Source organism: Lepidothrix coronata, unplaced genomic scaffold, assembly GCF_001604755.1.
Source record: "Lepidothrix coronata isolate B3197 unplaced genomic scaffold, Lepidothrix_coronata-1.0 Scaffold124, whole genome shotgun sequence".
Lineage (NCBI taxonomy): Eukaryota > Metazoa > Chordata > Aves > Passeriformes > Pipridae > Lepidothrix > Lepidothrix coronata.
In genome coordinates, this window is record NW_016690304.1 from 4,548,527 (window position 1) to 4,565,750 (window position 17,224).

Sequence of the window (17,224 nt, forward strand, 5' to 3'; positions counted from 1 at the left end):
GTTTTTACGACAAGTTTACAATTTTGCCAAACCTGGAACTAATTGGGACTGTTTCCAAAAATGGTCCAGTAAACCCACAATGTGTACAGCTAGCCTAAAATGCAGCAAATGATTGTTTGCTTTTACATTTTTTTTTCTAACAGGGAAAAGTTAGATTGCACAATTATTTCATTTAAGTTACTTAAACACTTACTGTTTCATATCCTCCCAGTTTTTGAGCAGCTTGAAACATAGTCCAAAGGTTAACTGTTAGAGGGACAATAAGTATTTAGATAAGCATTGCATTAGCCAACATATTTCAAAGAAATGTAAATTAAACAGTTAAAAAAAATAGAGAAAAAAAAAGCTTACAGCCCCTGAAAAAGCTCCCGTGAAACATTTTCCAAAGAGGTATTTACATAATCTGAAGAGTAAATATTAGCCCATACTATATATATTTTTAATTACATATAAGAGAACACACTTATAGATTCCTTAACAGGACTGGAAAAATACACTAAGACAAAGGTAATGGGCTCATTTGACTTTGCTGATAAGAGGCACAGTATAATGACTGTAGCATGTTTCCACAACCTCGCTAATAAAAATTACTCATTGGGAAGAATGTCACTTTTAATTATTTGTTTAATACTGATTTCATTAGCAAGCAAGCATGAGCCACACACTGGCTCACAGAGAAAGCCTATCGATTAGACAACAATATCCAATATTTACTGCGGCTCCAGATAATGGTCTCCATAATCAATGAACAATAAGCTGCGTTCTAACGGGTCCCGTGTGAATGAACCCAGATGGAGCACAAATGAGCATTACCATAATAATTATGCTGTGGCTTGTTGTGCCTTGCCCATGGCTGTGGGGTTGGAGGCACGGAGGCAACTCAGTTCAAAAGATGTGCCTTCCTGCAGAACTCCCCCCCCACAATGTGCTTTTCATCCTGGCCGTGGGGCCACTGCTTGCTGCTGGTGTCTCACTTTTATTTTATTTTATTTNAAAAAAAAAAAGTATTTTATCTTAAACCTTTTTTAAAGCTACATGAACTGACTTCATTCACTAATTTTATCTTCTGTCTTTTGCAGCAAACCCAGACACCACAGGCACAAGGATACAAGCAATTCAAGGATAAAATCTGCACAAATAAATTATTTAAATACAAATCAAACACTCATCTGAAGATAAGGTTCATGCTAAGTCTGGTTTAAGTTCCTACGCTGTCTCCTCCCCAGGCTACCCACACTTCTACTTATTATTACTACTAAAGGGTTTGAAGAACTGGAGTCCTAATGAGCCATAAAGAACGTCACATCCTGAGAATATGAATGGATGCTCTTTATGCAACCCAAGAGGTCAAGTGAGAGTTGGACCAAGTACCCTGCTGTGGAGGAATGCCTGGATGGGAAGCTACCTCTGGTTCTGCCTCCCACATTCCACCAGTCCCCTCAGGACAGGCAGAGGACAGAGGCACAGCCAGACAGCCACCTAGACTGCCTTCTTGTAGCTCCCAAAAAATCAGAGATCCCCTGAGGATTGCTGTAAGTGGCTTTATACTAAATCAAGTCTCTGGCAGGCTCACAGACGAGGGGAACAAAGGTGCACAAAGCCAGTCTGGGGTCTGTGCTCTGGCCCTCTGACAAGCACAGCCTGGCTGGCTTGCAAGGCTGTGGGCCAGGACCTGATGCCTTGGCTAAGAACAGTGATTGCTGTGCAGGAGCTTTAAATGAAACCCAAGGATTAGTTAGCAAGAGGACTACTGCAAGTCCCCTTTTTAAACATCCCAATGTGACTAAGAAGCATGGCCTCCATTTTCAAAAGGAAAATGTTAACTTCAGAGCCTTGGTCTCGTTTACCATGAGCTGACTCGAGGCGATACTCACACTGGAACACCGGTAAACATAACCAACTTTAAGGGGAAAAGGGAATCTCTTTGAAATCCCATGATCATTTTTGGTGCCTCTTTCCTCTGTGCTGCTTAGAATAACAGGATTTTCACAAACATTTGCCCAGCTTTATCCAATTCTACCTCTCCAATGGACTAGAGCTGCTTGGCAATTAGCAGAGCTGTGCCCTCCTACATACAGAGCTAAGTTTAAATTTGACATTTCCTGAAACAATTGTTATTCTAACAAAGCCTGGGGTTGAATTTTCTCCTGCTCTGGAAAGTTTATTTTTTATGCTTAATAAACTTCAAAGGACTAAAGGAACTGATTAATTACACCCTTAATCTGAACAAAATGCTGCACTGAGGAAACTTCACTGCTGTCATACAGGGCAGCTCTGCTCAAGCTGGATGCCCATGCTGACCACATCCAAATTGAGGACTGCTTTCCTTTCTCATACCAGTTCCTCCCAGACACCTCAGTGACCAAGAACTTTCTGAGGAGGGTAATGCTCTGCAATGCTTTGGTTACAGTTCTGGTTCCTACCAAAATTCTCTGCCTTTGCTGTATTAGTTTTCCAGTTTGTTCTTCCCTACTCCTAACCAGTATATACATCCCTCCCAGTGCCTGCCATGTTTCTGGAAGTGCAGGATGCTCCAAGCTGACCTATTAATCAAGGCAATTGCACAGGCCAGTGCAATTGCCATCTCTGACAGCTTCCCATTCCAATGCTGGTTTTAGTTTTAAAGCAGTCTGCTTTGCAGAGCCCTCCCGCAATTTGCTCCAACCTACGGCTTCACAATTCTAGAGTTGGGCCCAGTGGAAGTCAGCATCTTTGAAAACTCCTGTGACATCTTTCCCAACCAGCAAAAACTGGAGGCTTAAGGTCTTCAGCACTGCTCCCAGTTCCCAGGTCCCTTCCTCCTGAAAGGATTCTTGCTTTTCCCACTGCAAACATAATAAGGAATTTTCTGGTCATGGTACGTGATCTTCACAGCTCTCTTCGAAACGGAGCTCTGGGTATTAGCTCTGTATGAAACAAACTCAGGTAGCTTTGCATTCCACTGATATATCAGTTTCTTTGGGCCTGCCCAGACACAGGACTGTTGTGTGTGTCAATCATTAATTTTTAAAAACTAAAGCACTTTATTGTTGCTTCCAGGAGGCAGCAGCTAAATGGGATCCCACTGACCTTTGGCAAAATCTAAGCTGCTACACACTAAAGGTTAAGCTCCACCTAATTTTCTTTCTACCCTTTATCTTTCTAAGACATCTCCAGGTAGAGTCCATTCAGCAGCACAGCCTTCTGCAAACATGCCAAGGCACTTCTTTTATGTTGGCTCAAAAGAAAAAATGCTACTTCATGACTTGCCAAGGACAACTCTTCAGGTAAGTCCTGGAAGTTTCCCATCTATGAATATCTGCACCTTTCACTCACTTCACTTAGGATGACAGAATTCCAGGCAATGGCTGTTAAATGCCACTGCAGCTGAGCCCCTTTGAACGTTTTGTATTTCACCCAGTGATCTGGAGACATTTTAAACCATTCCTACTGTGAAGATCTGCTATAGACAGAGCTTTCCAATGCACTCTCCTATTATTAGTAACAAAGATGCTCGTTTCACATATCTTTGTTTAAGAGAAACATGATTCCACCTACTCCGAAGAGACAGCTTCATCTCTTAAGGACTTAAACTAATTTGTACAGGTTGCTATTTTTATTAAGCCCGTATTATGTCCAACAAGAAGTACAAGGGAGTGTGGTATTACACAGTTAAAGATGACAACTAACTAAGAATTAGTAATCAAAAGGGGGAGAAATTACTCTTACGAGTACTCTGACTGGAGAACCCTTTATGGCACACAATCATGAGTTGACGCTATTAGATATCCTGCATGTATATCCCATATGCAAAGGTAATGCTCTCTGTCAAGTCTCACTGGATCCGTTCCAGCCCCTGACACAGGACAATAAAGGAAAGTCAGACAGATGGCTAAGAAAGTTGTTCTCCACATCTCAAAACCAGTCCCTGGCTGTTCTCAGTCACTTTTAGATCCTTATCGAAACAGGACTGGACTCAAAGGTCTCGCACTGTTCTGTGAATCTGTGCAGAAGCTGGAAAACACCGCACATCACCTCTGCTTGTTTCTCAAAAATGTTTTTTAAACCCCACTGAAACATCTATATATGGACAAGGTGGACAGGGCAATGGATAAAACTTAAAATGGGCAGACTATCATTGTTCTGTCAAACACAAGGATATAAAGTTTGCAACTGCTTTAACTGGGAAGGTTTCTACTCTTACTAGTAAAAAACTAGTCATCTAACCACTCTAAGTTTCCGTATGTCATTTTAACCAATGTTTTATCTGTTTCCTGTTCACAAAATGACTGTCACATGCCAAAGTCAAATATCTACTTCTAAATATTCTTTTCTTTACAATACTTCTAAGAGAAAAGACCTATTTCTATCTCGATGCACAAACCAGAAACCTGTGACATTTTAAAACAAGTTAAAGATGGTGAAGCCCTTATAAGGGACAAAGGGTTTGTTCAAGCCAGATGGAAGGGTCCATAGAGATAAATGTGCATTAATCAGGGCAGGTTTCAGAAAGCCTTTGCTCTGCACATGACTTCTCCTCACTGACAGATAGTAGTACTGTGTGTGAGCAGTGGATTCTGGTCATTACTGAATTACAGCACTCACTTGAAATTTCTGCATCTAAGTAGACCTGCCTAAGATGCTAGAACTGATACTGAGGTACATGTCACCCCAGCCATTGTGAAAAATGAAACACAAATCAAACACAAAAGCCTCTCAGCAGTGCTCACCATGATAAAATATATACAAATGAAGGCAGCTTGGCAAACTCAATGAATATCAACTGGCCATAATATAATAAAAAAAAGTGTGCACAGGTCGAAGTATTGCAACAGCTATCAATTTAATAGGAAATTCAAAGCAAAGGCAGATCCATATTGAGGATGAGACTGTTAACAGATGAGAATGAGGTCAGGAAACCTCATGCTCCATTCACAACTTAAAATTGCATCACAGCAGTCCTCCCAACTTCAGCTCACCCGCCAAGAGCACAGATGCCACTCACATCATAAAAACAGGATCTGGCCCATCCTTTCAGCCAGTCACTCTCCAAACAAGGCTGGGCTCACAGGTATGTCAGAGGGCATGAGCTATGCTTGCCTTGCCTTTACTGACCAGCAAGCAATTGCTTAGTTTACTCTGAAGAATAAGCACCACTGGTACATTTTCATCAAAGGTGACAAATGTCCCTAAACAACAGAGAATATCTGTCTCTGAGAAAAGGACAGGAGGTCTGAGACAAGGATAGACTGAAGCTACTCTGGATGATATTATCACACATTTCTGCTTTCGTTGGCAGACCCGGCTCTCTGGCCCTGGCCTTGTGTTCACAAACTCTCCATCCTATTCCTGCTCTTCCCCAGGCACAAGGGTTCACCTGCTCCCGCATCCCTAAATTCATCCCTCTCCTGCTGGCACTAAAACTCAGGTCTCTCCAGCAAGCCACCACTTTGGCATCCCTGCTTCTATACTTCGTCCCTTCATGCAGACCCGAAACATTGCTGTGAAAATCACTCGTCTCCCTGGACGAGCACCACTTGCCTTTTAATCTCCCTCCTGGCCTCCCCTAGTGCTCTGCATCAAATTCAAGATTTTAGCCCTCATTTTCCTTGCACTTTACAACTCATGGCAATTCTGCTAATTGCTGTAACGATCTATCTATGGCAGCTATTCATTCATACATACCCATGAGCACACCCACACACACCCCTGTACATCAGCATGGTATGTGCTGATTAATGAAAGATAGAAGAAGAACAATAAAAGCCCAATCAAGCATATATTTTTTTTAAGAATGTTATATTTCATGTTTCACAAAATCCCAGGCACACCCATGCTAACCGGCCCGGGCTGCTGATGTGCAGAACAATGTGCTTTATTGTATGGAAGGAAAACAGTGAGTTTTGCATTTTGGTTCTAACGACTTTCAGTTTCTTGACAGTGCATTTCTTCTTGTCATTTCTCTACAGCACAGATATGTCCCAGATTACTTCGTAAACAAAGCAAAAATAATTTCTTTCATCCAAACTGCGGCAGGAACTGAACAACTTAATCTGATCATTGTGTGCAAAGAAAATATTTCCAATGACGACATCTTCCTATGTCAACTGTTTTTTCATTACAGATGTCATCTCGATGTGCCACATTAATGCAGCTCTTTCTTCTCATTTCAAGATTTTAATCTAAGTTTGTTGCTCTAATATTTTATTGGTTCAAAATACATGCTGTAAAATCCGTGGCCATCAAATTTTCCTGTAAGCTAAAAATAAACTGCTCTTGTCAGATATGGTTAACTGATAAAAAGTGTCAGAGACTTTTCTGAATTTCTTTGATAACTTCCTGTTTATGTAGTACTGGCCCTAGTCTAATAAAGATCTTTTACACTTGGAATAAGAGGAGATTCTGCAGCATACTCTTCCTAAATGGACAATGCTGATTACTTTTGAAAGCCTTTAATACATTTCCCATATTAGACATGAACAGATGTCAGGGATGTTGCCAAGTGAAATTTCTTTTATGCAATCTTGGCTTGTTGTACAATAATAGCCCTTTCTCAACATGGGAAAAAATTACAGACCTAACTAATTTCCTTGACAGGGAAGAGTTACATATGTTTTCCACTTGTAGTTTTTACGACAAGTTTACAATTTTGCCAAACCTGGAACTAATTGGGACTGTTTCCAAAAATGGTCCAGTAAACCCACAATGTGTACAGCTAGCCTAAAATGCAGCAAATGATTGTTTGCTTTTACATTTTTTTTTCTAACAGGGAAAAGTTAGATTGCACAATTATTTCATTTAAGTTACTTAAACACTTACTGTTTCATATCCTCCCAGTTTTTGAGCAGCTTGAAACATAGTCCAAAGGTTAACTGTTAGAGGGACAATAAGTATTTAGATAAGCATTGCATTAGCCAACATATTTCAAAGAAATGTAAATTAAACAGTTAAAAAAAATAGAGAAAAAAAAAGCTTACAGCCCCTGAAAAAGCTCCCGTGAAACATTTTCCAAAGAGGTATTTACATAATCTGAAGAGTAAATATTAGCCCATACTATATATATTTTTAATTACATATAAGAGAACACACTTATAGATTCCTTAACAGGACTGGAAAAATACACTAAGACAAAGGTAATGGGCTCATTTGACTTTGCTGATAAGAGGCACAGTATAATGACTGTAGCATGTTTCCACAACCTCGCTAATAAAAATTACTCATTGGGAAGAATGTCACTTTTAATTATTTGTTTAATACTGATTTCATTAGCAAGCAAGCATGAGCCACACACTGGCTCACAGAGAAAGCCTATCGATTAGACAACAATATCCAATATTTACTGCGGCTCCAGATAATGGTCTCCATAATCAATGAACAATAAGCTGCGTTCTAACGGGTCCCGTGTGAATGAACCCAGATGGAGCACAAATGAGCATTACCATAATAATTATGCTGTGGCTTGTTGTGCCTTGCCCATGGCTGTGGGGTTGGAGGCACGGAGGCAACTCAGTTCAACAGTTGTTCCTTCCTGCAGAACTCCCCCCCCACAATGTGCTTTTCATCCTGGCCGTGGGGCCACTGCTTGCTGCTGGTGTCTCACTTTTATTTTATTTTATTTTTTTTATTTTTTTAAATTTTATTTTAATTGTTACAAGAAGAATTGATGTCAGCCCTATGAAAGGTGTATGCGTGATTCCACCAGCAAACACTGATTCCCCATGGACACGCCACAAATACTCCAGGTCAGCAATAATGCTGTGGACCACAGAGGATGGGATCTCTTTCTCCACGGGGGGATGCTCTGTTGCAGAGTACACACTGTCTCTTTCCACTAAGCTATTTATATTGGCAATGTTTGCACAAGTCTTGCTGGACAAATACAGAGCCCCATCCTGCAAACATTTCTGCTCTTCTCAGTATACTTACTCTTGGTATTTAAGTATTTGCTGGATCAGGCCCCTAATTTATAATGAATGTCAGGCAAGTCTCAGTGTATTTCAGCTAAATGTTAGCAGAGGGTCCTAACCTCGGTGGGGAATTTTAGAAATAATACTTTAGCTTGTCTTTCAAGCCCACCCTGTCTCCATTCTTGAGGGAGTGCAGAATAAAATGGGGAGGGGGGGGGAAAGAAATCATTTCTTCAACACAAAACATTCTGAAAGCCTCATTGAACCTTGTACTGTTTCAAAGCTATCGAGAGCTTTGCTTAGGCCTTGATTTAATCTGAATCAATGCATAATGCAACGAGGCTGTTCATAGTACATTAATTTTACTTCCATTTCAAGCAGCCAGTTTTCAGACAAACACTGTAATCATTTGGAGTTATATAAGTTTATAATGGCTGCTGGAGGCCTGTTGCAATCAGTGCCAATTGCTATTAGGTATGTAAATTGTTATGTAAAACATACAGGTTTGACATTCTTCATCAAAATAACACATGGTTTTAATCTGGAGATAAATTAGAGTAAATAATATTTCAATCCATGGCGTTTTCCCTTTAAGGAAATAAAGTACCATTCAATCTATAGATAAGGAGGAAAAACCCCCATTTACAGCTTTTGTTGGAAACTGTGAAAGATCTACATTGTGCCGCAATATTTATGCAAAATTGGGTTACAACTGTATCTTCTCCACCTACAATTGTTTTACAGATTGTGGCACTACAAACTGTACATGTCAAAGCAATTCTAAACACTGCATTCTGTATTAAACAGATACAGTCTGGTTTTATATTCTCCGAAGTCAGTAATTTATTAACTATAAACACATTCTGGGGCTTAAGAATATGATCCCTTTTGTGCCTTTCTTGACCACCTTTAAATATCTTCCTTTAATATTTGTCCTTTCACAAAGAACATCTGGGCACAATAAAGATACGTCATATTATTAACTCAGAAGAAAGGCATTACAGACGCTGCAGATTTACAAAACAGAAAACTAGAGAGTTTTCAACATGCCTATTTCTAGTCATAATCAGCGGATTTAAACCTATAAATATCCGGCAGCAACTACCCCAGAAGGAAGAGATGCAAATCTAGGCATAAGACAGTGAAATGCCTGGACTGGAAAACGTGTAGATATAAATATGGTCCCCCCCATCCATAAGGCTTTAAAATAGGCGTCGTGTGCAAATGCTTTCTCCAGAGAAGCCAAACCATTCTAAAATGTCAACAAGAAAGTGAGAAAAAGGATACTTACTCTGCTTAAAACCTAAATAGGGTATTCGTTCAATTGGTGTTTTCCTTTCTTTCATATATTTATAAAGAGCCACAAGGAAAGCCTGCTCATCAGCTCTGCATTCTTCACCTACGGCAATCTTTGATTTATCCTCACTTGAGCCTTTCTTACAGTTGTTGTTGTTGTTGTTACTCTTGGGTTTGGGCAAAGCTGACTTAGCCTCACATTTTACCTGGGAAAAGAAAAGATGTCATATCAGATCTGGGTAACCTTTAATTTTCACTTAAGGAATAAATACCCTCTCCTAGCAGAATGGATTGTTGAAAAAATGAAGGCCAAACCATGTGACTGTCTTTGAGGGGAAACAAAGGAAGCTATTTATAGAGCTAAATGTCTTGTTCTGAATCTTAGTCACAACATTTTTAAATAGCCACATCTTTAAATCATTATAACTCATTGGTAATGCTCTCCAGATCTGCATTTTTATGACTATACATTGCTATGTCACAGACAGCTTCCATCTCTCACATACACTTGCCATTAGCAAGTCTAATAATAACCTTCGTTCCAGGATTGACACCGAGCATTGTCAACTCCCATAGACAACCCTTGGAGCTGAGGGTGCTCAGCCCCTTCCAGGAATGCTCAGCAGCCAGCTCTGAAACGACACATTTTTCTCTCCTTTGGCCCACCAAAACAGATGCAAACCTTGGCAAGCCTTACGCAGGCAGAGCTCTCAGCACACAAGCGGAGGTTCTGCTGTAGCATGGACTCAAGTCATGTGGATTTGGGCATCAGCTTAAACTTGAGCACAGCCCTAAGTCTTTAGCAGAAAGGAGAGGCTGGTAGCTGGAGCCTGTCCTGGTAGACACCAGGAGACCCAAAGCACACAAGTCCCAGAGCTTCAAGGTTTCCCACTGGCCTGCCCAGCAGATGTGTGCCAGTCAGGAAATCAACAAATTGGAACCACTTTACCTCTTATCAGTATTCAAATATGGAGAAAAATATCCAGTGAGACTGCCTTAATCCTGCAGTCCCTCCTGAAGATAATCCTCTCACTGAATCAAGCAAATTATAAGTCAAGCATTCACTTGATGTGTGTATACAAAAAAAATAAAAAGAGCAATCTTGCAAACTGATGTGTAAAAGCTCTACGTGATCAAGACATTGGGACCATGCAATCAATACATTTCCAGCGAAATACTGGAAGTCCTCTAATACAAGATAGTGGAATTGCACTGCCCCTTCAAGGCTTTTGAGCACTGTCAGGGGCCTTCTGGTAGTTCCATACCCCATCCAAGACACATCCTTTGTGCTCCCAGAGGGAGCAGGGAGACTGTAAGAGCCAGTATTTCGTATTTTAGGAGGACAGCTGAGGACAGCAGGGTGTCTTGCTGCACAGGAAAGCAGGAGCTCTTGCTCAAGCAACCAATGGACTCTCCTTCAGAACTGTCAGTTCTAAATCAGGTGCTTCCTAGGCACTTTTGACATTTTGGAAACAACTGCTGTGTAAAGCATTACATATGTGCTTGCAAACAAACAACAAACATATCACTGGAAAGACCATGATACACTAATTTCATCTTAATAAAGCTACCCTGCATTTCAGGTTCAGGGAAAGCAACATCTTTATACTCCACTAGGCATTAACTTTGCAGAAAGCTCTGACTTGAGGTTATCCGCCTCCATAGTTTCCCACAGATGGTGGACAAAGCAGTGGTAGCTCCTAACCAGACAGGACAAGTGGTCACAGTCTTCCATGGTAGTTGATGCTGCTGAAAAACCTCCATGTTGGTCACTGCAGGGTACAGGCTCACTCCTCCCAGGCAATGCAGCAGGGACTGGGAAATGGACTTCTTATGGGATTTTTCCTGATCACTTGCTGCTGCAATATGTCCACTGTACTGCTTGATATTCTCCAGCAGCATGGTTCAAAAAGATACTGTCTTCCTACGGCACGAGACACCGTGCTTTGCCTTTTAGCAATAGATATGCTTGTTGATTAAACTTCTGTAAAGATCCTGGGTTTCATCCAAAACTCAATGGAGCTAACGGGATTTTTATCCTTTTAAATGAACTTTGGATTTCCTCATCCACTGTTCAGGTCAGAGTTGTAATCCCTTGACTTTTTTACTTTGGCTCCTCACAAAAATTATTTAACAGCTTCCTCTTATAAAGTTTAGATTACATTGTCATAAGTTTCAATGCTTCTCCAAAGACTGGTTAGCACTCCCAATATGAACTCATGACTTCAACAATTCTAGGATTTTCAACTTGAGCTGTAAATTTGGAAAAAATTCACTGGACCTGGGAACATTTATTCAGTTTTGTTACCTGCTTGCTTGGATTTTCTTCTTCAAACTGGACAACTCAGAACTATGTTTGCAAAGAGAACCTGGGCACGAACACTAACTGAAATCCAAGCTCACTGCTGTGCAAGCAAACTAATGACAAAGGATGAAGGGAAACAAATTAAATAATATTAAGAAACCCACCAGTAGTGAGAAAAACCTGTGGTACACACAAACTCCCTCTCTCCTGTCTACAGAGAAGCGAGGTCAAAGCACCTGTGGAAGTCAGGGGTGCCAAAATGCAATGGATGGACTCCAAGCAGTGTCAGGTTCAATGAAGCTTTGATGAAGGCTGCAATGCTTCATCCACTCAGTGTTTGAGGTCCAGTGCTGCATCTCTGGGGGTGCCCAGAGATGGGCTCTGGAACATCTGACCACCTCCTGCCATGTGTTCCATCAGAGGCGGATCATCCATGACTAAATGACCAGTGAACACTCAAGGGTACACCCGTGTGTTTGTCTTCTCCTGCCAGAGGTCACACACAACACAGACCACTACAGACCTGCATTTTACAGTTTCAATCAGATAATGGCTGAGGCGCTCAGAATAAATCTCCACGTCTGAGAGCATTCCAGGCCACCTGTGGCCACAGGAAAAGCATATCCTGGCGACTTTTAAACTAATTTCCTAGATCTTGCTGTACAAATGAAGCGAGAGATTTACTTCAGCATTTGCACTAGGAGACGAAATGAGTAGATTCATTTGGGGAAAACTTCCATGTTTAACAAGTCAATCCTTTCAGTTCTTCAAAATGGTCAGATCAGCCAGTTTTAAAAAGCCTTAGAATGCATTTCTGCACACTTTGAATGGGAACACTCTTTGGGAGGATGAAGCAGGCACAATGAGGGTCATGTTGGAGTCTGCAAGTCCCAAAAGCCTGTCCAGCACTGATGACACATGAAGGAGTGAAGTACGAAAGCCTCCAAAGTCCTGGGAGTGTTTTGTGAGAAGAGCTTGATATATCCTTCTCCAGGAGAGCTGATCCTGCCTGAGTAGACAGCCTTGTATTCTCTTCCTGGCCTAGGAGGACACTGCCCTGGGATCTTCCCCCGGAAGTACTGAAATGGATGCAGCGACCAACAAGAAGTGGCACATGAAAGACCCGCTTTCCCTGGCAGCACTTGCAGGTCCAGGACCACACTGACTGTCCTGCTATCACTCTATTTTTAACAAGCCACCTACAGTGGAACTAACTCAGAGCTGCTCCTACCCAACCAGACACTTTTCCATGTCAGGTAACTGTAAAATCCTACAAAACAATCTGCTGATGGTTCAGGGCAAACACACCTAATGAGAACTATGTTGTAAGGATGTACAAAGCTTTCTAGTCACTGGCAGCTGAGAACGTGAAATTCAGCAAGTCATTACAACCGTGCAGCTTGAATTGGTCTTGACAGGCTTAAATCCACAGAATTCAGAATGCCACTTCCGCTGTTTCCTGACTCAAACCATAGAGCCACTGCAACTCTGTCAGAGACGTTGCCCTGCCACTGGGAAGTGAGGCTGATGTCAGACACTGAGGGACATGATCTGAGAATGCAAGCAGCACAACTTCTGCTCAAAAGGGATTTCAGCTGGAACAGGAGTATGGCCAGGACCACGGCCAAAACACTTCAGCGTCTGACACAAGCGGATTTGTCCTGTTTACACCAGCAGTGTCCAACCCTGCTCTCCACGGACCCATTGTCAGCATTAGTTGGAGATGGAGCACTGACAGGAGGATAATAAACAGAAGAGTCCAACATGGAGCTTCAGATGATGACTTAACATCCCAACTGTTCCCAACAATGAGAAGACAGTAGGTGGGTCTCTGTTCACCCCCCTTCCCCAAATACACTTCCCCTCCTTCCCCAGTAACCCAGAGGCAGGGTCTGTGTGAAGTGCAGTACATCTGCTGTAGAGGGTTTGATTCGCTGTCCTCCTCTTATTAAAGTATATCCACAGCCCTGAGACACAGATGGATGTGAAGAGCCACAGTGAAGTCAGTGTGACTACATGCAAGAACATTATATCATGAGCATGTCTATTATTTATAATGAAATTAAGCTGGCCAAGATAATTAATGCTATTAATATCTGCACAATGATGAGCACAGTATGACTAGATAAATAGGCGGAATTACTTCTGATCTGAAATATCCTCCCATCTGACTAGTAGGGTGAACCCAAATATAAACAGAGGATAAACAATTTGGTATGAAGTGTTACTGTAGTTTTTAATTATCTAGTACCTATATAACAGGTGCTGAAGAGGCAGAACTATTTGTGCTACAGTCCAGGGTGCTTTGACAAGATGGTCCACGCCGCAGTTCACTGGTAATATTTCAACATGAAAAATGTCTTGGGGGAAGGGGACTTGAGGCAAATTGAGACATTTTCACACTGCCAATTTTGCATGTTCTTTCACAGAGAAAACATTCAGACAAACTATAGTATCTGGCAGGACCCCGCAACTCAACACACCAGGCTCCATCATCTCTTACCATGCCTGTCTAATACGATAGTACAGACTCCAACTGAGCACAATAGGGCACAAAAGGAAGAGAAACAGTGACTTAAGGGCAGAGCTTCATCATGAACTTCAGCCTCTTTTATCGTCATCAACAGAAAGCACAATTTTAACTGAACTCCTAGGGAGGAGGAGGAGGTGGAATTTAATTTGCCTTCCTATGAGAAACTGAGAGCAGAACACTTCCACTTGACCTCTTTAACCTCCTAATCTCCCAGGACATTCACTGTGTACAACAATACCAACGCAAATGGGTCTATACATTCACTGTATTTCCTAAAGAGATGGTCACAACAATGGAAACGTTTTTCAGATACACATCCATCTAATTTATTGAAACAGATTTGGCAGGAGTTGGCGTAAAAATTCAGTATATGCAAACCTCTACAGCTGTTTAGTTCAGAGTGACAAAGTTCTGCCTCAGATAAAAATCAAGTAGTGCTCTAAGTAATTTTCCATCTTTGCATCTCAGAGTTTCAAATTAAATCATCTTGAAAGGAGCCATTTGTGTTGCCTTTTTTTTTAAGAGAAAACCAAATTCCTATTTAAAACCACTCAGACAACATAGAAAATAGGATGCAATTTACACTACAGAAGCTTCATTTTAAAATATTTTAAGGAAAAGACACAAACCCATAAATATCTAAAAGATTAAGTGTATAAACACAAATCAATGATCCAATTTTTACTTGCAGTATGAGCTAAGCACTGCAGCACATACAGAAGACTCTGTAAAAGCATGCACTATTCAACAAACCCTGGAACATGCAGCTCAGCACTAAGTATTAAGGAAATAGCCCAGATTTTTTTTTTAAGCTTTTGTGCTGAGTTTCTGCCTTTATCTTTTTTATTTTTCTTTTCTAATTTAAAAATGTCAAGATCTCAACATCAGGGTAATGTCGCTTGTGTGTGCTTCTCAGAAACCATTACTGAAGCAGCTCTTGTTTCATAGTCTGTTTATCTTCAAACTTGTATTTAGAAGTACATTGTAACAGAGTGAGCTGCTCCCAGGTTTATTTTTAATTCGAAGATACTGTCACAAACTATGTTTGTGTGTCACAGAATGTGAAAACTAACACTAGATGCCAAGAAAGCTTAAGCATTACCAGTTACCAACAAGCTGATAGCATTAGGTTGTTAGGTGATTATAGTTGTTGGTAATTTTGAACACAGGCATGATTAAGTGAAAAATAAAACTATTGAAAAAATTACATTTATCATCCCCAAGAAAATAAGCGACACTCTAAATTTGAAACAGCACGCTGGGAAACAAAGGCAGGGTTGTACCTAAAAAAGGAGAGTGTATTGAAAAGAGTATTATTAAGTGATTTACCTTGGCAACAGCTTTGCTTTCCGAATTATTGTTGGAATCCTTAATGCCATTTAATGAATCTCTTCTCTGTGGGCATGGCTTCTTTTTGCGCGGTCTGCCTTTAAGATTTGGCGCTGAAAATTAATGGAGAACAATTTGAGCACATTGTCTTATCCTGGATTCTTAACAGCTGAAAGCATAATAAATAATTCCACTACAATCAGTCACAGAAATGTACACATCTGTCTACAGTAAATGCTTATTACAAGATTCCCATCCTCCATGGGTTACATCTTGACACACTATACATTTCTATAGAATATCCCCCAAAGCTAATCTATTCTACTTTCACATAGCTAATTAATATAAAGTCAAACACTGGTCTCCGAAGGACTCGGAGAGAAAGCACAAATATTTCTCCATGGTACAAAAAAGAACAAAATTGAATATTAATGGGTAACTTTGCATTAATCACCCTGCTGCCTTTATTATCTCTAATCTTCAAGCAAGAGTACTAACTACTATTTCCAACTTTGGGAAACATCTGGCTTTGGAAACGTTCTGAAATATTGAAATTCCTCACAGCTCCAAGAAATGTTTATATATCCTGTCATTCTTGTCAAAGTTCTTCTGAAAAAGTTTAAGAAAAAAAAAATAAAAAATTACTCCTGAGTCCTGAAATGGATCAAAAAAACCCTTAACAACTAGTTCTGGAAGTTGACAAGTACTGAAATAAGTGATTGATTGTTTCATAAGGGTTACATACCACACATACAAATTAACATGAATCACTTTCAGTTTTGTCCAATTCTTAAGATAAAACAGCTCTGAAATAACACAATGACTAAATCCTAACTGTGCTGAGCCATATGAGGAATGGGATATGGATCATCATAAAAAATATCACACTCATCTTTCAATAGTAGTATTACAATATAAATTATGATCATATATAGAAATAATAGATGAAGCAGATGTTTGCTCATTATTATGTGTCCTCTCTGCTTTCAGATTTAAAAATCAGCCTCTGACTACTATGGCAACATTTAAAATGATAAACAATCATTAACTAATGACTGTACTGAATAAGATAATTTCCTTTAAACCTTTAATTTCTAGGTAACCATTGTTTTCATTACTTAAAGGGATGATTAGAACAATGTCAGAAATCTAAACATCACAAACCTCTTGAGTGTCTTCTAATTGTTTTTAATCTTACATTTGTCACACAGCAAGCCAGTGGTTTCGGGACATTTTACATTTTAATTAGTTTGCAAACACAATACAGGGTGCTAATTTGATTTTATAGTTTGAGTAACACTGTCACATTTGGTCTGTTCAGAGAAAGAGAAAAGCTGCAGGTTTAAAATCAAAAGTCACATCCTTTTTCTTCCTCCAACACAAGCACATAGTAAAAAAAAATAATATATATATATGTGTGTGTGTGTGTGTGTGTGTGTGTGTGTATATATGTAAGTGCATATGGGTGCAAGTCCATATTTGTGTCTATCTAAAAATATGTTTATCTCCCTTTAGAAATATCTCCATCTATCTCCAGCGAAGCACATTCTGCTTATTGAAAAGTACTGCAGAAAGCAATTCTGAAATTGTCATCTGAGGCTAACATGCAAAATCAAACAAAGAGAGAAAGAAATTATTACCCATTCCAGTCGACAAACATCTGCCTGATTTATATCTGTACTCATGAATGCTACAGCATGTGACTGCACACTACGTCGCTGGGAGTCTCGACTTGGTGTGGATGTCAGCCTTACACAAAATGAACACTCAGAGTATTTGCTCCGTGCTTCCAAGTCCCCTCCCCCAGCCACTCCATTACTCATATAAACAGAGATGAGCGGCTCGGCGGGAGCGTGGGACGAGCTCCGAGGATCC

General features: G+C 40.3%; 1 protein-coding gene across 4 annotated transcripts in view; it reads right to left on the minus strand.

Annotated features, from left to right (window-relative positions):
• Positions 1-17,224, minus strand: part of ARID5B (AT-rich interaction domain 5B) — a 121,377-nt gene that overhangs the window by 26,389 nt on the left and 77,764 nt on the right. For 2 of the 4 annotated variants that reach the window (XM_017826151.1, XM_017826150.1), the window contains 3 exons: positions 15,350-15,462; positions 9,178-9,388; positions 6,799-6,851 (listed from right to left, as the gene is read on the minus strand). In XM_017826151.1, coding sequence (XP_017681640.1) covers positions 6,799-6,851; positions 9,178-9,388; positions 15,350-15,462 — 377 coding nt within the window. Of the gene's footprint in view, positions 1-193; positions 247-6,798; positions 6,852-9,177; positions 9,389-15,349; positions 15,463-16,989; positions 17,089-17,224 lie in introns of those variants that run through there. The other 2 variants (XM_017826153.1, XM_017826152.1) reach the window with 2 other exon arrangements.